The sequence below is a fragment of the Ictalurus punctatus genome, chromosome 23 (assembly GCF_001660625.3).
Source record: "Ictalurus punctatus breed USDA103 chromosome 23, Coco_2.0, whole genome shotgun sequence".
Lineage (NCBI taxonomy): Eukaryota > Metazoa > Chordata > Actinopteri > Siluriformes > Ictaluridae > Ictalurus > Ictalurus punctatus.
The window spans coordinates 9006398-9030000 of record NC_030438.2 but is presented as its reverse complement, the minus strand read 5'-3'; the positions used below and the strand labels follow the sequence as shown (position 1 = coordinate 9030000).

The following is a 23603-nucleotide window of genomic DNA, read 5'->3' as shown; positions in this document are numbered from 1 at the left end:
GTTCATTACTACTGGATTTAAAACTGTACTATTTTCATCACTGATATGTTTCTCTCTTACAGAAGGACACCTCAAAATCAAAGGAAGTGCTTGACTAAACAAGAAATGGCCGCACATCACTTCCAACATCTTCTCTGCCTTTGTGCTCTACTTCTCGTTCCTCCAGGTACAAACACAAATTTCGGGATCTATTTGATTAAGAAGTTAATATGATGCATAGAAGACAGACAAATGCACAAAAATTTGCAAGTACTGTATGACATAACAGATAGAAAGGACAGAAAGAAAACATACAGCTACTGGAGACTCTGTCCATTAATGTTAAATAAACAAATCCTTATAGAAAACAATTTTTAACATATAACTGCAAACAGAAATTGCGGATTCCTCCTCAAGATTGCGGACCATTTCAAAATTGAGTAGAGAAATGTATATGGCAGATTTTGAGTTCATTGTTGTAGTTTTCCACAAATGATCAATGTAGAGGAAAATCAGGAGTCAATGAGAATTTTGGAGAATTACTTTGTGCTGATACATTACTTTAACATTATTTTGAATTTATTCCTGCTGCTATAGCATTAATTTTATTTAATCTGAATGAAGTGTACTATGGCTAGATCAAAGACAAACTTTATCGAGTGTCTAGTGGACAATAAAGATATTGTTAAACATAATATAACAGATATTATCAAAGATAATAGTCCTTTTAAAATCATTGTTTTTGCAGATATGCGGTTGCCATCGCACACAGTAACATACCGTAGTGATCAAGTCCATAGTTTAATGTTCCATTGATTTATGGACACAAGAAATATGTGCAACAGTCGTCAATTCACCAATATGTAAATAGTTCGGATAATTTTAATTTGATTCCTTATTGCTTATCACCCTATTGAAAGGCATGTATCCCACACATATATGTACCACAGTTCAAGTCAATCGGACCTACGGTTCATGAGGAGAACATTTTTTTGTAGTTTTGGACAAATTTGGAATGTACTGGAAAATGTATCATGGCAGACTTCAAGGAATCCTAAAAATGTTTATTAATCATAATTAAGCTGCCACCATACAAGTTCCTGTGGATTAGCTGTTACTATAGAAACGATAACGTATTAGATCTAGCGCATGGGTAGGTCCACTATTGTTAGAGCGCTGTTGTAGAGAATTTGGTCCTTCAACATATTCTGACTAATCAGACTACATATTTAAGAGTAATTTGGTATGACATTTCCTCAAGTAGTATCTATGTGTTGATGTGTTAATTCCTCAAACATTAATAATGTTGCCAAGAGTTAATTATGGTTTCTGGTGAAACAATGGGTGTATATATATATATATATATATATATATATATATATATATATATATATATATATATATATATATATATATAATTTTATTTTTCTTGTTGTTGTTGGTTTGTTTTGTCATAAATACATTTAATGATCAGCCTCCTATGAATATATTAATGTCTATATTGGAGAAAAGTCAATCAAATTAAATCAACATCAAAAGAATCTGACCTGCTAGAGTTTACCAGCGCTGTGATACAAATGTTCTCACAGACTACGTTTACATGGACAGCAGTAATCTAATTATTGACCTTACTCTGATTAAGATAATAATTGATTAAGATGTTTACATGAGTCGCTTTTAGAATATTCCTGTCATGTATCCGTTTTACATGTTTTAGAACATAATTAGATTAACAGCCCGCATCATTACGTCACCGTGCCACGCCGTCCATCCAGAATTTCACGTATCAACATACAGTTCGTCTTCGTTATGGGACCGTATACAGTTTTGGGTGTTTTTGTTAAATTTTTTTATGAATGCTTTAAGTGAAGTTAATTATTGTTGTACGTACAAATAGACAGCTGCTTGAAGCCGTGGGCTGTGCCCCAAACCGCATACTTACCGTCTATATAGTAGCCGAGATACATGTAATTTTTCCAACCTACAGGCCTATAGTAGGTAACTACGCGGTTTGGGACGCAGCCGAACTCTCTTGTTCACTGTAAAACGTAAAACTGCCGTGTGTGATCATGTCCTGTCGTAAAATGCGGTTCATGACGTTCATAATGTGACTAAGGTGTTTACATGTTTGTAATACACGTCCATAATGCGATTAAAACAGGAGTACTCCACCTGTCTTAATTCGATTATTGCTTACTTCGAGTATAATCTTAATCAAATTAAGGTAATTAAAAATTGCTGTTTACATGGTAGTGTCTTAATTAGAGTATGGTCTTAATCGGGTTAAGAGTGGATTATTGTTGTCCATGTAAACGCACTGACAGTCACTTACAGTCACAGATCAGTTACTTCGCCTTAGCACAATTCTTGAATGTGTTGAGAAATAAAGTAATGTTATGAGTCTAAACCTCTTTAAAAAAAAATAAAAATTCTGCACTGTAAACACTCTCTAGCCTTCACGGTGCTTGATTTGAATAGAAGTGTAGGTGTATAGCATGTGTGAAGGCAGAATGAATGCCCAAGTTGATTTGGGCTGATCTGTGAATGAGCATTAGATAGTTAGTTAGTTAGTTAGTTAGTTAGTTACAGTTACATTTATATAGCCCTTTTCTAGACACTCAAAGCGCTTTTTACATTGTATGGGGGAAATCTCCTCAACCACCACGAGTGTGTAGCATTCACCTGGATGATGAAGCCATAGTTTGCCAGAAAAAGAAATAAGACATTAAAGAGTCTCATAAACCAGGAAACGGTGCAGAAAAATAATCACGGTAGTCATTAGCCTATATGAGGGAGGAGACCGGTATGATTCTTGGAAGGAAGAGCAACAAATAGTTCTATCATTACAGAGACAATGACTCCAGCAGGGTGGATGAGATTATTTCTAAATTGTATTTTGATATCTGATACACAAATAACCCAAATGTATTTTGCAATAGTCTTGGGGTTTGGAGTCTAGGTCAATTCGAGTCAACGTATAAGAAGTTAACTAGAAAGAAGGAGGTTGTTCTCATGCATGGTCTTTCTTACAGTCTTCAGTTATTTTGTAACTCCATATCTGTAAACAAGGGAGAAAATGATAACCACGGAATGTGGTATAGTAATACTTTAAAAATCAAGACTTTTGATTCAGTTTCATAATATCTAGCATTAGCTATCGACCACCATATCCAACCACCATATCCGTAAGCAAGGTGGTCGATAGCTAATGCTAGATATTATGAAACCGAATCAAACATCTTGATATTTAAAGTATTACTATACCACGTTCTGTGGTTATCATTTTCTCCCTTGTTTTTGTAGCCACAAGATCATATCATCCAGCTCACTAGCTAAGAAAAGTATAATGAAAATGAAAGAATGTTACTGGCCATGTCAAATGGCCGTTCATGAACCAGTTCATGTTTTTGTTGAATGCTGGATAAAAGTGCCATGTTTCTCATTCTACCCTGATTATTCCCCTGAGTATTTTTCAAATGCAAAAATTCAGAAGGCAAAACCTTTGACTCTTTCTGGCTTTCCCATGGTTTTCTCTCGGTCTCTTTCCAGGACACAGTTACTTCATGATTGATTCCAAGGCCGTACTGCAAGGATTCATGGACCGGTGGACCCTGAAGGAAAACCAGCAAGTGCCAAAGCTCTACCAGATGACCGTGTGCTTGGATGTGCGCTTGTTGACTGCGGGAAGGTGGATGGCCTTTAGCTACATAGCGCCTCGCTCACCGTACTATGACCTGGCACTGCAGGGTGACAGCTATGCTGTGTACATCTGGCTCCTGGGTGTGCAACACCGCTTCCGTGTTCCGATGTCACTGGAACGTTGGCACCGGCTGTGTCTGCGCATTGACTCATTACAAAACAGCTTCAGCCTCACCATCAGCAGCAGTCAGGATGTGCACCAGCGTACAGTGATTATTAACGCCATGCGACCCAATGGCAAGCTACAGCTGGGATTTCATCCTTGGGAAGTCTCTCCAGGAAGCAGTATGGCCACCATAGAGCTCTACCTGTTCAGAGTGTGGGGGGATGTGAGAGAACATTCAGCATGTGAGGATGGCACAATTGTGGGCTGGGACTCAAGTATATGGAGAATCAGTCAAGCCCAGACCTGGGTCCAGGATAACACACTTTCCTGCAGTGAGTACAATAAACAGAAAGTGGCTGGTTTTGAACTGTCTTTTGTCATGGTACTGAAATCTTGCTTTCTGTAGGCATGGTCTTGGGAACTGTACGTGTCAAACATAGCCAGGAACAGACTACAAATACTGCAAACAGTGAGTGCCACCTTATTTTCATAGCAACTTTATGGTGTGTTAGTAAGGTGTTGGGCCACCACAAGCATCCAGAAGTTAGCACAGTTTAGCATCAGTTCAAGACTCTGGAACTGTACCAGAGTGATGGAACACCGTTCTTTAAAAAGACTGTGTTTTGACTTAATCTGTGTTTTGATGATTGTGGTGCAGAAACAGGAAGAACCAGAAAGACAATTTATCCAATACAATAATTTTAACTGGTAAATAATCTCAAAAGCTCCTGAATGGAAAGAGGTGTGTTAGTTAGTTGAGTTGAGTGTGAGTGTAGTAAAGCTCGGGCTGGATAGTGATTGGCATGGAGAACTGTGGCTCCTGGATTGCAGGAACTCTTTGCATCAGTGCGTAAATTAATCTGTTAATACAAATGTGTCTATGTGTTTTGCTGATGCTCTATCAAACTTCATATAACATTCATATAGTACCATACACCTTTTGTAAACATTTTACTCACAGTTGTGCTGTTGAGATTGTACATATGTTTCTATCTAAACTTCATTTAAATGCAATTCTCTTTTTTATTCATACAGAAAATGGTACTGCCATTACAACCAGAACTCCAATTGCTGCTGCTTCTGCTACCAGGGCTATCATTACTACTATACTCAATTACTATAATCACACTAACACAAATAACACACCTGCCAAAAAATCTCCTATTATGAGAAGATCTGTTAAAGCTACTATTCTTACTGCCAAAGGTCCTATCTCTTCCAAAACTTTTTATACTATGAACAAAACAATTAAAACCACTATTCCTATTATGAAAGGTACTACCCCAATTGAAATTCATACTCCTACAACTACTATTCCTTCGACAGCCGCCAGAAATGTTATAGCAAATACATCTCCTATCAAAAATACTACTGTAAGTACTAACCATACCAAAACTACACCACTTGCTAAAAATGGTAGTGCAATTACTACCCAAGCCGTTACTAGTAATGCGACCACCAAAGATCCTATCGTAAATATTACCCTCAGTAGAGCTTCTAATCCTTTTACTACTACCAAAGCTGTTACAACTAGTAATGTCACAACCAAAGATACTACAAGAAAAGGTCCCCATAGTACAACTCCAAATCCTTCTACTGCTACCAAACTTGTTACAACTAGTAATGTCACAACCAAAGATACTACAAGAAAAGGTGCCCTTAGTACAGCTCCAAATCCTTCTACTACTACCAAACTTGTTACAACAAGTAATGTCACAACCAAAGATACTACAAGAAAAGGTCCCCATAGTACAGCTCCAAATCCTTCTACTACTACCAAACTTGTTACAACTAGTAATGTCACAACCAAAGATACTACAATAAAAGGTCCCCATAGTACAGCTCCAAATCCTTCTACTACTACCAAACTTGTTACAACTAGTAATGTCACAACCAAAGATACTACAATAAAAGGTCCCCATAGTACAGCTCCAAATCCTTCTACTACTACCAAACTTGTTACAACTAGTAATGTCACCACCAAAGATACTACAAGAAATGGTACCCATGATACAGCTTTTAATCCTTTTACTACTAAAAAAGCTGTTACAACAAGTAATGTCACAACCAAAGATACTACAAGAAAAGTTCCCCATAGTACAGCTTCAAATCCTTCTACTACTACCAAACCTATTACAACAAGCAATGCCACCACCAAAGATACTACAAGAAAAGGTCCCCATAGTACAGCTCCAAATCCTTCTACTACTACCAAACTTGTTACAACTAGTAATGTCACAACCAAAGATACTACAATAAAAGGTCCCCATAGTACAGCTCCAAATCCTTCTACTACTACCAAACTTGTTACAGCTAGTAATGTCACAACCAAAGACACTACAAGAAAAGGTGCCCTTAGTACAGATTCTAATCCTTCTACTGCTACCAAACTTGTTACAACTAGTAATGTCACAACCAAAGATACTACAAGAAAAAGTCCCCATAGTACAGCTCCAAATCCTTCTACTACTACCAAACCTATTACAACAAGTAATGCCACCACCAAAGATACTACAAGAAAAGGTACCCATAATACAGCTTTTAAACCTTTTACTACTACCAAAGCTGTTACAACAAGTAATGTGACAACCAAAGATACTACAAGAAAAGTTCCCCATAGTACAGCTTCAAATCCTTCTACTACTACCAAACCTATTACAACAAGCAATGCCACCACCAAAGATGCTACAAGAAATGGTACCCATAATACAGCTTTTAATCCTTTTACTACTACCAAACTTGTTACAACAAGTAATGTCACAACCAAAGATACTACAAGAAAAGGTCCCCATAGTACAGCTCCAAATCCTTCTACTACTACCAAACTTGTTACAACAAATAATGTCACAACCAAAGATACTACAAGAAAAGGTCCCCATAGTACAGCTCCAAATCCTTCTACTACTACCAAACTTGTTACAACTAATAATGTCACAACCAAAGATACTACAAGAAAAGGTCCCCATAGTACAGCTCCAAATCCTTCTACTACTACCAAACTTGTTACAACTAGTAATGTCACAACCAAAGATACTACAATAAAAGGTCCCCATAGTACAGCTCCAAATCCTTCTACTACTACCAAACTTGTTACAACTAGTAATGTCACAACCAAAGATACTACAAGAAAAGGTCCCCATAGTACAGCTCCAAATCCTTCTACTACTACCAAACTTGTTACAACAAATAATGTCACAACCAAAGATACTACAAGAAAAGGTCCCCATAGTACAGCTTCAAATCCTTCTACTACTACCAAACCTATTACAACAAGCAATGCCACCACCAAAGATACTACAAGACATGGTACCCATAATACAGCTTTTAATCCTTTTACTACTAAAAAAGCTGTTACAACAAGTAATGTCACAACCAAAGATACTACAAGAAAAGTTCCCCATAGTACAGCTTCAAATCCTTCTACTACTACCAAACTTGTTACAACTAGTAATGTCACAACCAAAGATACTACAAGAAAAGGTCCCCATAGTACAGCTCCAAATCCTTCTACTACTACCAAACTTGTTACAACTAGTAATGTCACAACCAAAGATACTACAAGAAAAGGTCCCCATAGTACAGCTCCAAATCCTTCTACTACTACCAAACTTGTTACAACAAATAATGTCACAACCAAAGATACTACAAGAAAAGGTCCCCATAGTACAGCTCCAAATCCTTCTACTACTACCAAACTTGTTACAGCTAGTAATGTCACAACCAAAGATACTACAAGAAAAGGTCCCCATAGTACAGCTCCAAATCCTTCTACTACTACCAAACCTATTACAACAAGCAATGCCACCACCAAAGATACTACAAGAAATGGTACCCATAATACAGCTTTTAATCCTTTTACTACTAAAAAAGCTGTTACAACAAGTAATGTCACAACCAAATATACTACAAGAAAAGGTCCCCATAGTACAGCTCCAAATCCTTCTACTACTACCAAACTTGTTACAGCTAGTAATGTCACAACCAAAGACACTACAAGAAAAGGTGCCCTTAGTACAGCTTCTAATCCTTCTACTACTACCAAACTTGTTACAGCTAGTAATGTCACAACCAAAGATACTACAAGAAAAGGTCCCCATAGTACAGCTCCAAATCCTTCTACTACTACCAAACCTATTACAACAAGCAATGCCACCACCAAAGATACTACAAGAAATGGTACCCATAATACAGCTTTTAATCCTTTTACTACTAAAAAAGCTGTTACAACAAGTAATGTCACAACCAAATATACTACAAGAAAAGGTCCCCATAGTACAGCTCCAAATCCTTCTACTACTACCAAACTTGTTACAACTAGTAATGTCACAACCAAAGATACTACAATAAAAGGTCCCCATAGTACAGCTCCAAATCCTTCTACTACTACCAAACTTGTTACAACTAGTAATGTCACAACCAAAGATACTACAATAAAAGGTCCCCATAGTACAGCTCCAAATCCTTCTACTACTACCAAACTTGTTACAACTAGTAATGTCACCACCAAAGATACTACAAGAAATGGTACCCATGATACAGCTTTTAATCCTTTTACTACTAAAAAAGCTGTTACAACAAGTAATGTCACAACCAAATATACTACAAGAAAAGGTCCCCATAGTACAGCTCCAAATCCTTCTACTACTACCAAACTTGTTACAGCTAGTAATGTCACAACCAAAGACACTACAAGAAAAGGTGCCCTTAGTACAGCTTTTAATCCTTCTACTACTACCAAAGCTGTTACAACAAGTAATGTGACAACCAAAGATACTACAAGAAAAGTTCCCCATAGTACAGCTTCAAATCCTTCTACTACTACCAAACCTATTACAACAAATAATGCCACCACCAAAGATACTACAAGAAAAGGTACCCATAATACAGCTTTTAATCCTTTTACTACTACCAAAGTTGTTACAACAAGTAATGTGACAACCAAAGATACTACAAGAAGAGGTCCCCATAGTACAGCTCCAAATCCTTCTACTACTACCAAACTTGTTACAACTAGTAATGTCACAACCAAAGATACTACAATAAAAGGTCCCCATAGTACAGCTCCAAATCCTTCTACTACTACCAAACTTGTTACAACTAGTAATGTCACAACCAAAGATACTACAATAAAAGGTCCCCATAGTACAGCTCCAAATCCTTCTACTACTACCAAACTTGTTACAACTAGTAATGTCACCACCAAAGATACTACAAGAAATGGTACCCATGATACAGCTTTTAATCCTTTTACTACTAAAAAAGCTGTTACAACAAGTAATGTCACAACCAAAGATACTACAAGAAAAGTTCCCCATAGTACAGCTTCAAATCCTTCTACTACTACCAAACCTATTACAACAAGTAATGCCACCACCAAAGATACTACAAGAAAAGGTCCCCATAGTACAGCTCCAAATCCTTCTACTACTACCAAACTTGTTACAACTAGTAATGTCACAACCAAAGATACTACAATAAAAGGTCCCCATAGTACAGCTCCAAATCCTTCTACTACTACCAAACTTGTTACAGCTAGTAATGTCACAACCAAAGACACTACAAGAAAAGGTGCCCTTAGTACAGATTCTAATCCTTCTACTGCTACCAAACTTGTTACAACTAGTAATGTCACAACCAAAGATACTACAAGAAAAAGTCCCCATAGTACAGCTCCAAATCCTTCTACTACTACCAAACCTATTACAACAAGTAATGCCACCACCAAAGATACTACAAGAAAAGGTACCCATAATACAGCTTTTAAACCTTTTACTACTACCAAAGCTGTTACAACAAGTAATGTGACAACCAAAGATACTACAAGAAAAGTTCCCCATAGTACAGCTTCAAATCCTTCTACTACTACCAAACCTATCACAACAAGCAATGTCACCACCAAAGATGCTACAAGAAATGGTACCCATAATACAGCTTTTAATCCTTTTACTACTACCAAACTTGTTACAACAAGTAATGTCACAACCAAAGATACTACAAGAAAAGGTCCCCATAGTACAGCTCCAAATCCTTCTACTACTACCAAACTTGTTACAACAAATAATGTCACAACCAAAGATACTACAAGAAAAGGTCCCCATAGTACAGCTCCAAATCCTTCTACTACTACCAAACTTGTTACAACTAATAATGTCACAACCAAAGATACTACAAGAAAAGGTCCCCATAGTACAGCTCCAAATCCTTCTACTACTACCAAACTTGTTACAACTAGTAATGTCACAACCAAAGATACTACAATAAAAGGTCCCCATAGTACAGCTCCAAATCCTTCTACTACTACCAAACTTGTTACAACTAGTAATGTCACAACCAAAGATACTACAATAAAAGGTCCCCATAGTACAGCTCCAAATCCTTCTACTACTACCAAACTTGTTACAACTAGTAATGTCACAACCAAAGATACTACAAGAAAAGGTCCCCATAGTACAGCTCCAAATCCTTCTACTACTACCAAACTTGTTACAACAAATAATGTCACAACCAAAGATACTACAAGAAAAGGTCCCCATAGTACAGCTTCAAATCCTTCTACTACTACCAAACCTATTACAACAAGCAATGCCACCACCAAAGATACTACAAGAAATGGTACCCATAATACAGCTTTTAATCCTTTTACTACTAAAAAAGCTGTTACAACTAGTAATGTCACAACCAAAGATACTACAAGAAAAGTTCCCCATAGTACAGCTTCAAATCATTCTACTACTACCAAACCTATTACAACAAGTAATGCCACCACCAAAGATACTACAAGAAAAGGTACCCATAATACAGCTTTTAATCCTTTTACTACTACCAAAGTTGTTACAACAAGTAATGTGACAACCAAAGATACTACAAGAAGAGGTCCCCATAGTACAGCTCCAAATCCTTCTACTACTACCAAACTTGTTACAACTAGTAATGTCACAACCAAAGCTACTACAAGAAAAAGTCCCCATAGTACAGCTCCAAATCCTCCTACTACTACCAAACTTGTTACAGCTAGTAATGTCACCACCAAAGACACTACAAGAAAAGGTACCCATAATACAGCTTTTAATCCTTTTACTACTACCAAAGTTGTTACAACAAGTAATGTGACAACCAAAGATACTACAAGAAGAGGTCCCCACAGTACAGCTCCAAATTCTTCTACTACTACCAAACTTGTTACAACTAGTAATGTCACAACCAAAGTTACTACAAGAAAAGTTCCCCATAGTACAGCTTCATATCCTTCTACTATTACCAAACCTATTACAACAAGTAATGCCACCACCAAAGATACTACAAGAAAAGGTACCATAATACAGCTTTTAATCCTTTTACTACTAAAAAACCTGTTACAACAAGTAATATGACAACCAAAGATACTACAAGAAAAGGTCCCCATAGTAAAGCTCCAAATCCTTCTACTACTACCAAATTTGTTACAACTAGTAATGCCACCACCAAAGACACTACAAGAAAAGGTGCCCATAGTACAGCTTTTAAACCTTTTACTACTACCAAAGCTGTTACAACAAGTAATGTGACAACCAAAGATACTACAAGAAGAGGTCCCCATAGTACATCTCCAAATTCTTCTACTACTACCAAACTTGTTACAACTAGTAAGGCCACCACCAAAGACATTACAAGAAAAGGTGCCCATAGTACAGCTTTTAAACCTTTTACTACTACCAAACTTGTTACAACTAGTAATGTCACAACCAAAGATACTACAAGAAAAGTTCCCCATAGTACAGCTTCATATCCTTCTACTATTACCAAACCTATTACAACAAGTAATGCCACCACCAAAGATACTACAAGAAAAGGTACCATAATACAGCTTTTAATCCTTTTACTACTAAAAGAACTGTTACAACAAGTAATGTGACAACCAAAGATACTACAAGAAAAGGTCCCCATAGTACAGCTTCAAATCCTTCTACTACTACCAAACCTATTACAACAAGCAATGCCACCACCAAAGATACTACAAGAAATGGTACCCATAATACAGCTTTTAATCCTTTTACTACTAAAAAAGCTGTTACAACAAGTAATGTGACAACCAAAGATACTACAAGAAGAGGTCCCCATAGTACAGCTCCAAATCCTTCTACTACTACCAAACTTGTTACAACTAGTAATGTCACAACCAAAGCTACTACAAGAAAAAGTCCCCATAATACAGCTCCAAATCCTCCTACTACTACCAAACTTGTTACAGCTAGTAATGTCACAACCAAAGACACTACAAGAAAAGGTGCCCTTAGTACAGCTTCTAATCCTTCTACTACTACCAAAGCTGTTACAACAAGTAATGTGACAACCAAAGATACTACAAGAAAAGGTACCATAATACAGCTTTTAATCCTTTTACTACTAAAAAACCTGTTACAACAAGTAATATGACAACCAAAGATACTACAAGAAAAGGTCCCCATAGTACAGCTCCAAATCCTTCTACTACTACCAAATTTGTTACAACTAGTAATGCCACCACCAAAGACACTACAAGAAAAGGTACCCATAGTACAGCTTTTAAACCTTTTACTACTACCAAAGCTGTTACAACAAGTAATGTGACAACCAAAGATACTACAAGAAGAGGTCCCCATAGTACAGCTCCAAATTCTTCTACTACTACCAAACTTGTTACAACTAGTAATGTCACAACCAAAGATACTACAAGAAAAGTTCCCCATAGTACAGCTTCATATCCTTCTACTATTACCAAACCTATTACAACAAGTAATGCCACCACCAAAGATACTACAAGAAAAGTTACCATAATACAGCTTTTAATTCTTTTACTACTAAAAAAACTGTTACAACAAGTAATGTGACAACCAAAGATACTACAAGAAAAGGTCCCCATAGTACAGCTTTAAATCCTTCTACTACTACCAAACCTATTAGAACAAGTAATGCCACCACCAAGGATACTACAAGAAAAGGTACCCTCAATACAGCTTTTAATCCTTTTACTACTACCAAATTTGTTAAAACTAGTAATGCCACCACCAAAGTCACTACAATAAAAGGTACCCATATTACAGCTTTTAAACCTTTTACTACTACCAAAGCTGTTACAACAAGTAATGTGACAACCAAAGATACTACGAGAAAAGGTCCCTATAGTACAGCTCCAAATCCTTCTACTACTACCAAACTTGTTACAATTAGTAATGCCACCACCAAAGATACTACAAGAAAAGCTACCCATAGTACATTTTCTTGTCCTTCTATTACTACCAAACCTGTTACATCAAATAATGCCACCACCAAAGATACTACAAGTAATTCTGCCCATAGTACAGCTTCTCATCTTTCTACTACTACCAAAGATTTTAAAACTAGTAATGCCAGCAATAAATATACTACAATAAATACTTCCAGTACTATAGCTTCTAAACCTTTTACTAAGACTAAAGCTCTTACCACTAGTTATGCCATCACCAAAGATACTACAAGAAATACTACCCATAGTACAGCTTCTAATCCTTCTACTACTTCCAAATTTGTTTAAACTAATACTGTCACCACCAAAACAATACTGAAAGAAAAGCTACTCATAGTAGTAGTAATGTCACCACCAAAGATACTACAAGAAATACTACCCATAATCCTTTTACTACTACGAAAGATGTTACAATTAGTAATGCCACCACCAAGGATACTGCAAGAATAGATTCCCATGGTATGGCTCATAATAAATAAAGTCACTCCAAGAATACTATCGATAGAACATCTTCTAATCCTTCTACTATTACCAAAGGAGTTACAAGCCATAATACCATTACAGTGCAAGTACTACCTCTACTACATCTGTTGGACTGAACCCTATCGTCTCTCTCATCATCATCACTTTATTTTACCTCTTCAAACACAAACATCACATCCGACTCCATTACTACCGCCCTGTCTCAATCACAAGTCGCAAAAAATTCCACGTCAAAATCTTCAACTGTGCTACTTCCTGCCACTGTCACAGCAACACAGAGGTTATTCCTGCGTTCAGCTAAATCCGTAGCTTTCTTTCCAGGTATGTTTGTTATTCATGCTTTTATTTTTTGTGCAGACACAACTTAGTTAAGCATAATTTAGTTTACTTGCCTGAGCAAAAAAATTTGTTTTTTCATGGTCAGAAATATAATTTCCTAAGCTGATAAGGAATATAACATTTAAAATCTGCTAGTAGTTGTAAACCAAATATATTGTTTTCCGAGAACCAGTATTATCATGTATGCAAGGCTAACTTAAATACTTTTTAACAATATTACAATAATGCCATTCTTCACCAGATTTACGCCAATTTACATAAAAATACAGAAAATATGCACCAGATTTATGTGATGATGTAGATTTTTCTCATAGACTTGTTAGTCGTGGAAATAGCCAACTATAACTAGCTGACGTAAACTGAGAAATCTGGAGAGTATAAAGACATACATGATACATTAACTTCATTGTACTTAGTTTAGTTGCTGTATGAAATTGTGTGAAAGTGGTTGTATTTTACTAAAATGTATTGTTGTTTTTGGACTCCTGGCTGGCTCACTCTTGAGTGACTGGCTGATCTGGCACAGACAAAGTTTCAGAACACTGAGACCTTAAAATCTTTTTTAAATTATTTGCTTTTTTCCCCATTTCAGTGCCAGTTGTTGTGAAGTGCAACTATTTGCAGTTATGTGCTGACAACAGTAAGCAAGAACATTCTTTTACTGCTAATTTTACTTTTGCTCTTTATATTTTTGTGTTGTTTCAAAATGACTTCGATATTCCTTTATATTCTCTTTCTGTAGCATGGCATTACTGGATGTTTTTCATTATCGAGGTAGAAGGAGGCACTAAAATTATACAAGATTATACAGGTATAACAACATACCTGGTTATGTACACACATACCGTATTTAATTAACGTTAGGGTTAGAGTTTAGGGTTTAGGGTTTTCTTACCATAAATTTAAACTTTCTGTAATTTAATTTGAATAAAAATGGTAAGAGTGTAAATATATATCAAAGGCTTGGACTGGAAAATACCGTCAGTCAAATCTGATCTAATACTAATCCAATGTTTAAGGACAGTATAAAACCCGATACCAAAATTCAGTGTTGGATCATCATATAGACCAAATAGACACTCTAAGCCCTTCTTTGTGCTGCTATGTAAAATATATTAGCACCCTTCTACCCCATCTCCCAGCAGAAATGAACCACCACTGAGCTGATCTGGTTGGGGGTTTATTCTTTACGTGTGTAACAATCCAATAGTTGAAATGGGTCTAGTATTATTTTACATTCTTTTATAAATTGTATATTATCACAACTGGTTTAAAAATAGTTAATTTTTTTATACCGACGTGTAAATAATTTTTAGCCGACTAGCAATGTGATTTGCCTGTAACTCTGAAATATTCCTTTTGTATGTCATCATCATTTGCAAATTAACATTAGTCCTACCCCAGAGTCTGAATAAAGTTGAACACATATTCTGAATAAAGCTTCTGAACACAGAGGCTACTAAATAAAATAGTAGCGTATTGTATTATATCTCCTTGTGTCATAGCCAATTCAGCGGTATGGAATTGTTGCCTTACCTGAGATATTCTTAGTATGCTAACCTCATTTTGTGGTGTGGTGCTGGTATGAGTGTGTTGTTATTGCTGTTGCTGGGTTTTAATTGCTCACATTTGCTTGAAACTCCAAACCCGTCATTAGTGGGACAAAACAAACAAAAGAATTTATTAATATAACTGTATACGGTATACTGAAAACTATACATACATTTCAAACCGCAATTACCACCAATGAGAACAAGACACAGATTAGTAAGCTATGGCCAGAATTCCTTCTTGGATTCTACACTACTAGTGGGGGAAATAAGTATTGGATGCGTCAACATGTTTTTCAGTAAATATATTTCCAATGAGGTTATTCACATGAAATTTTCACCAGACATCAGTATTAACTCAAGAAATCCACACATATAATGAAATCCAAACATTAAAGACTATAAATAAAGTTGTGTGTAATATAGCGGAATGACAGAAAAAGTACTGAACATGCTAATTGAAATGTATTTAATACTTAATGGAGAAGCCTTTGTTTGTAATGAAGCTTCAAGACGCTTCCTGTATGAAGAAATTAATGGGCCGCAGTATTCAGGTGTGATTTTGGCACATTCTTCTAAACATATTGTCTTTAAATCTTGTTCAGTTGGATTCGAGTCAAATGATTGACTGAAATTGAGTGTTTCCTTTGCTTTATGCTTTGGATCGTTGTCCTGCTGGAAGTCCACCTACGTCTCATCTTCATCATCCTTGAGGATGGCAGCAGATTCTTCTCAAGAATCTCCCGGTAAAGGGCTCCATTCATCGTTCCTTCAGTTATATGAAGTCTGCCAGTATCATGTGATGAAAAACAGCAACACCATGATGCTTACACCTCCAAACTTCACTGTTGGTATAGTGTTTTTAGGGTGATGGTGTGTACTATGACAGCCAAAATGGTAAATTTTGCTCTCGTTTGACCAGACTACACTCTCCCAGTATTTCATAGGCTTGTCCAGAGTTGTAGCAAACTTTAAACAAGCTTCAACATGCCTTTTCTTTAGTAATGGAGTCTTGTGGGGTGAGCATGAGCAGTGGGGTGCATTCCCTATTGTTTTCTCTGTGACGATGGTACCTGCTGCCTCCAAGTGTTTCTGGAGCTCTTTCTGAGTGGTCCTTGGCTCTTGAGCTACTCTTCTGACTATTCTTCTGACTCCCTGGTCAGAAATCTTGTGAGGAGCTCCTGTGCGTGGCTGGTTGATGACGGAGTGATGTTGCCTCCACTTGTGGATAACGGCCCTAATGATCCTTACTGGAGGATTCAAAAGTTTTGAAATACATCTGTATCCGATTCCATCAATATGTTTCACAACAATAGGTTGTGAATGTCTTGGGAGAGCTCTTTGCTTTTACACATCATGAGATGTTTCTTGTGTGACACCTTGGTAACGAAAAGCCTTTTTATAGACCATCAATTTACTAACCCAGCTGATATTAATCTGCACAGGTAGGAGGTATAATTACTTACAGGTTTCAGCTGGTTCCTTGCTTTACCTTGCCTTGGAGAACTGGTTTTTCTTACCATATTCAATACTTTTTCTCGTGTCATTCCACTTTATTACACATAACTTTATTTATGGACTTTAATGTTGTGAATTCTTTATGTTTCCAGAGTTCTTGAGTTAATACTGATGTCTGGTGAAAATTTCATGTGAATGTCATTGGAAATACATTTACTGAAAAAAATGTTGACACGTCCAATACTTATTTCCCCCACTGTTGAACAGGGAGAACAAACTCTGCGCACACAGGGAGGAGACAGATGTCATTAGACTTAGTAATTACAGTAATTGCTTCGAGTCATTGTACCAAATATCTGGAATTTTGTTATTTGTGCATGAGGTGTAACCATCATCTGTGCTAGCTGATAGTAATTACAGATTAGGAACACCAGCCAGTAACCTATAACATCAACAAATTCTACACTTCTATACTCACGGTCATTGACATGAAACAAGATAAAACACTAATTTGGGCATCACTCTTTATATCAGTTCTCAGATCTTTTCAGCACCCATACAAATTGAATATATATGCAATGCAATATCCATATATGCAAATGAGATGCCTAATGTAACTACAGCTGGCACAGATAATGGTTACACCTCATGCCAAAATAACTTCACAGCAAAATTCCAGGAAGGACTTAAGATATCAAATCAGATACTATAAGGGTGGTTCTGGCTCAGGTGGTTGAGCGGGTTGTCCACTAATCGTAGGGTTGGCCGTTCGATTCCCGGCCCACATAACTCCACATGCCGAAGTGTCCTTGGCCAAGACACTGAACCCAAAGTTGCTACTGATGGCAAGTTAGTGCCTTGCATGGCAGCTCTGCTACCATTGGTGTGTGAGTGTCCTTGTGAATGGGTGAATGAGACACAGTGTAAAGCGCTATATAAGTGCGCCATTTACCACTTACTATAGCTAGAATCTGATGCATTTACTAGGAGCAATTACTGTAATAACAAAATTGAATGACTATATCCTGAGTCATGTTGCTTTTATTCATTACAGGACATTAACCTGGACGGTGAAGATGCTGAATTTTATGTCAATCTCAAATATTCTGCTAAACGTAGACCCAAATGCGATTGCTTTTATGATTACATAAATAATAGCTAATTAAGTGCCATCTCCTCCATCACAGAAGCACTACCTGCACAGTGCTGCTTCAGTTAAGCCCATGTAGACCCGGCAGCTCCTACATCAGAAAAGCAGTAACAGCACTTTATGAGTTCAACTAATCGGGGAGGCGAAGAGAGTGGGTGAGTGAGAGACCAAACCGGATTTCATTATGATTAATTATTTACGGAGAAGTTTATGAAGTAGGATGGATAAGAAGTGAAATACCTTCTAGTAACCTCCGACAATATCTCTGGAATTTATTATGCATTGCTCTAACACTAATTTGTCTCTGTAGGAAAGGTCTGTGCTTGGACGATGCCACACTGCCACCTGGAGATGGTATTGTACATTACAGCTCCTCCGTACTCTTCTCTGAAATTTGCCAGGAGATGATGGGCAATGTCACATGGTATGATGTCATATTTACTCATTTTAGTGTACAAATATGATATTCTGGTTTGGTTAGAAATGTTACTCAAGACCTTCAAATTCCAAAATTATTCTAAGTTATGGGTGGTATTTAGCGCACTCATATGTAGAGAGTAGGAATTCTGGATACTGATTGGTATACTAACTTGACCCCGGAGCAGCCGGAGTAAACCCCCGAAGCACAGAGAGAACACGCAAACTCTACGCACACAGGGCGGAGGCGGAGGCGGATGTCATTAAATTTAGTAATTACAGTAATTGCTTTTAGTCATTGTACCAGACATGTGATCTGACCTCACACAGTGCTAATTAGCTAATGAGTTTAATCAGGGGCGTTGTTTAGACTAACAATGACAAATAACACACTGTATTGTAATGTTCCTATAATATATATATATATTCTCTCTCTCTCTCCCTCCCGCTCTGTCTTATAATCCACTAGATGCAACTAAACCATCATTCCTCAGTGAGTATATACATGCACGCACACACAGACCATTTAATTGAAAAGATTTCCTATGTTTAGGTCATTTTTTCGGTATTTATAATATATATAAATAGACACACATAAATGGTATACCCTTCCTCATACCCTTTGTTGTGTATAAAAATTGCATGAAATAAGCACGAGCGAGACCAAGTATGATTAACTTGTAAGTTTATTGAGGTTCACAGACTAAGTATGAACAGTATGTAATTTTATTGAGAATTCACAGGACTGGTGGGAGTGTATTCCTGAGGGGAGCGGTAGGGAGAAAACGAGTAATAAAATGGGGTGCGTCCTGGGGACGTGGGATAGCCAGCCGAGGTGTACTGCGGAGAGTACTCGGGACTGGCAGGTGAGAAAAGGGGAGAATGGTCAGAGCCCAGATTAGAGAAGGTGACATCATCCCCAGACTGAAAGCTGGAGGGAGGGTCAGACAAAGGGTCTATCTGTGTAGAGGCGTCAATACACACATTCGCGGGGCGGATTCTGTATCTGAGAGGTGGGGGGATCCCTGCATTTCCAGAGGGGGTGCGAAGAACGTATAGCATAGTGATGTCAGCAGTGAGATGCCCGAGCTGATAGCGAGTGTTCAGATCCAAATCCAGCCCCTCCAGTAAAGGAGAGAAGGAAAAGTGACGGGCACCTAGGCACACAGAAGCGAATAAACGGTATTAGGCGGATATTGATGAATTGGACTCACACTTTAAGATTAACACTATGATTTATTATTTACAGAGAAATATAAGAGCTGAGGAGTGCAGGCTGAGAAACACACACACACAGAGGCACACACTCTCACACAGTCAAGGTCAGGCATGCAGACATAACACACACACACACACACACACACAGAGGCCAATGCCGCCACGCACACACATATAGAAGGAAAGCAGAACATTATAACTTTATAAGAATAATAAAAGGAGTATTAAGATATTATAAGGATAATATAAGGAGACACTTGCAAGCAGTATAACCATATATGAAACAGAAATATAGAGCAAATATGAAAGGAAAAAGCATTATAAACCAGAAATACAGAAAAATGTGAAAGAAACTTCCTCATAATGCACTTGAAGGTGGGGAGGATTCTTGTCTCACGAGAAAAAGTCAGGAGTAACACAGACGAAGGCCGTAATTTTTAAGAGAGAACCAAGATGGGCTGTTTATAAGGGTAGTTGAGTCAAGGTGCACCTGCGAGATAACCGTCGATGGGAACGGCTAGGGTCGCAAGATAACCATCGATGGGAACAGCGGACCCCGTGAGACCAAGGTCTCTCCGAAATGTTGAGTCTCGTACCTATTGCTATTATGGGAAAGCTCTTTCAAAAACCTAATGGTGTTCGGGGAAGGCTCTTTCTAAAACATACTGGTATTGTGAGAAAGCTCTTTCTAAAACATACTGGTATTCTGGGAAAGCTCTTTCTAAAACATAATGGTATTGTGGGAAAGCTCTTTCTAAAACGTATTGGTATCATGGGAAGGTTCTTTCTAAACATATTGGTGTTATGGGAAAGCTCTGTTAGTTTGGGTGTAGAAAACTGTATAAATAAGGCAGCTTCAGCTCCAGGTGTGAGAACACTTCTGAGAATTCTCATCGGTGTGGATCTTGTGTGGTGGAACGGAACCAATAAATCTGGAACCTTGCTTCTTCTCACTCACAGCTGGTGTCTTATTTTTCTATCTCCAACTGGGTTTGCAGATATGAGTATTTGCTTCTATGTTGAATTTTTAAGTGTCTTTGGGTAATAGGCTAAATTTGAGCCAGCACCTTCCTCATACTGCTCATACTTTCTGCTCCTTTAATATGAAGTCAATTCAATGAGTCATTTGGTAGAAAGAGAAAAAGCTACTGGGAAGTTTTTGGAGGCTACAATGAACAGATAACTTAAGGCTTGTAAATGAGCGCCTTCAGCAGTGTAACTAAACTTTTGGTCCTGGTTACAAATAAATATAAAATTCCTTCCTCTAAATTGTGTAATAGTTTCACCCTAGCCTTCGCAGATTATTCTATGAAACCAGCTACAGCTAACATCTTGATTAACCCTTGGTGCAAGTTTAACATTTGATTCCCATATAGATTTTCCTCACGTACATTCTAGCTGGAAAGTGATGTCATCAGATATAATGGTGTCACTTAACATAGTGTCATTTCTGGTAATTAGCTGATTATCTATCACACAGTATCTCTAACCATTATTTCTTTTCTTTTCTTTTCTTTTTAAAGTGCCCAAGGTCAAGTACTGGCTTTACTGCTACATGAAAGCTGTACAATTCCACCTTTTCAGACTGGTGCGAACCTGCAACTTAATTGCAGTCACACCCCTCCCACGAATACAACATCCTCCCTCCCTCGTTAATGTTGCGTTCAACATCACAATAGCAACATAAATACTGCCACAGCCGGACATGACAGGACTGCAAGAAAAGTCTACACTATACAATCCAACACCGGCAGATGGGACACAAGAGACCACAACGGCAACAGTGTCTGCCAGCAACACGACAGAATCATAACGTGACAGGACCAAAAACACCACACTATACATTACAAATACATCATCATCATCATCATCATCATCATCATTATCACTACGTATCTGAACAGAATCAAACACCACACTATACATTACAAATACATCATCATTATCATCATCATCACTACGTATCTGAACAGAATCAAACACCACACGAGACATAACAAATACAACATCGACATCGCTCCGTAGAAAGATCAAATCAAACACCACATGACGCCAGCCTACATCCTTTCCATGAAAGCTTCAGCATATCCTGAGCACCTAACAGCTGAAGCTTACTGTAAAACCAGTGGATCACTTTCAGATCTCCTCTAAACTCAGGAACCGAGTTCCAGAGAACTTTGGGAATACAAAAACTGTAGATGTTTTGTTTGAAGTTTTGAAATGTGAGAATTTAGCTTATTTAACATATTTCTAATGAATTTCATTTTCTATGTATGTTTATATTTAATGTGCTTGACCACAAATATTTAAATGTTTTATTTAACATACTTATTTAACTCACACTTCTTGCATCGTTTATCTTGTTAATATTTCCCTGATTTGTAGTAATTCTCATGAATGTATAGTTTCACAATTAGATTTCTGATTTATAAATGTTACATTATTAATTAAATCAATGTATTATTATTATTAATTGAAGAATTGTTTCACTAATGGACTTTATCATAAATGCTGATTTTTTTTTTTTAATTGGTGTACAAATAAACTATATCTACACAAACTCTCAGTGGCCATTTTATCAGGTACATCCACCGTTTAGGATCACTTCTTAATTAAAATGACAGATCTAAATGATAAATATTTATTAAAATAAACATTAAGGTTGTTAGTACTATAAAGAACTGTACACACACCATAAACAGTGCAGACCTAACAGCTGAACACTGAGCTGATGAAGGCACATGATATGAACATGAACATGCAAATATGTCGGGAATAAAGCATTGTTGTGCTGTAATAGGAAAATAAGCAATGACAGGGTGGTGTGATGAAGTGGAGATACTGTTTCCACCTTGAATTCGAGTATTGTCCACGGTGTTTTGTTGCTTATTAAAGAAAAGCAACAACGCATACTTTTTATCTGTTTATAGTTACATTTAAAAATAACAGCATAGTTCCTTTTCACGCTTTACATCATATCAGCTTCTTTCAAGCGTAAACTCTTCTGTCCTGAAGATGGAAAAATTACAGCTGTACTACTGACACTGGAGACTCCTTCTATAAATGCTAAGTAAACTTTACCACATCAGTGAAGTCCCTGTATGAGGGCATTGATATAAAGTAAATCCTTGATCTGCTGTCCGGGCTGCTGTAATAAAAAATAAATCAACACCTTCTAACCAATCAGAATCGAGAAGTCAAGAGCGCTGTAGTATAAAATTCATTAACAACGGACTTTATAAGGTTTATAAGGCCTAATTACGTGTGGATGGTGAAGTTGTTTCCCTTCCAGTTTCAACAATGTCAAAGCCACAGGCATGTGGAACAATAGATTTACTGATTTCCAGCCTCAGGGGGAAGGGTATTCAAATCAATATTTTTTTATTTTATTGTGATTTTATGAATATATTAATGCAAATCCTACAATGCATGCCACACAGTGTATGTAAAAGTGTATAGCATGTAAATAAAGAATTTAGGTTTAGTAATTAGCACGTATTTTCCACGTCTCGTCCTCAAAAATAAACATGAAAAAAATCCACATTTTGCTCTATTTTTATATCTCAGTTAAATCTGGCAAACAGTGACATGATTCACATTTACCCCCCTGTCTTGGTAAGACTCACGGACTCATAAGAGACTCATAAGAACATCAACAAACCAGGAAGAGATGCGCGGCAGTAAACATGAATACATAAAAATAAACCCAGAGATGCTAAACCGGTCTGCACACCTCCATACCATCTCACATGTGCCAGGGACATCAAAAGCATCTGAACATTATGTCCTCTGGCTCTATTATTGGCTCCGTCACATCGCTAAAGATCTCACTTTTCTTCACAAGCTTTACGGATCACGCTCTTTTATCCACGTTTCATCACAGCTCCATGTACTTGCTCTATGTAACTATCTTTGAGTTGTCCTCATTCCAGTCTGATCTCCTTGCACAAAAACACAACACCA

At 37.2% G+C, this 23603-nt stretch overlaps 1 protein-coding gene and 1 long non-coding RNA gene across 2 annotated transcripts in view; both read left to right on the top strand.

Annotated features, from left to right (window-relative positions):
• Positions 1-14196, top strand: part of LOC124626229 (adhesion G-protein coupled receptor G4) — a 17487-nt gene extending 3291 nt beyond the window's left edge. Inside the window, exons 2-6 of the mRNA XM_053674689.1 lie at positions 63-166; positions 3529-4116; positions 4191-4253; positions 4820-5437; positions 14162-14196. Coding sequence (XP_053530664.1) covers positions 106-166; positions 3529-4116; positions 4191-4253; positions 4820-5437; positions 14162-14196 — 1365 coding nt within the window. The 5' untranslated portion in view covers positions 63-105. The remainder of the gene's footprint in view (positions 1-62; positions 167-3528; positions 4117-4190; positions 4254-4819; positions 5438-14161) is intronic.
• A 602-nt stretch (positions 14197-14798) lies between these two features.
• LOC108256112 (uncharacterized) lies at positions 14799-22196 on the top strand. Its single transcript, XR_001810225.3, has 5 exons — positions 14799-16143; positions 18043-18160; positions 18316-18429; positions 18892-18915; positions 21164-22196. It is a non-coding gene; the product is annotated as an uncharacterized LOC108256112 (long non-coding RNA).
• Positions 22197-23603: the final 1407 nt, after the last annotated feature.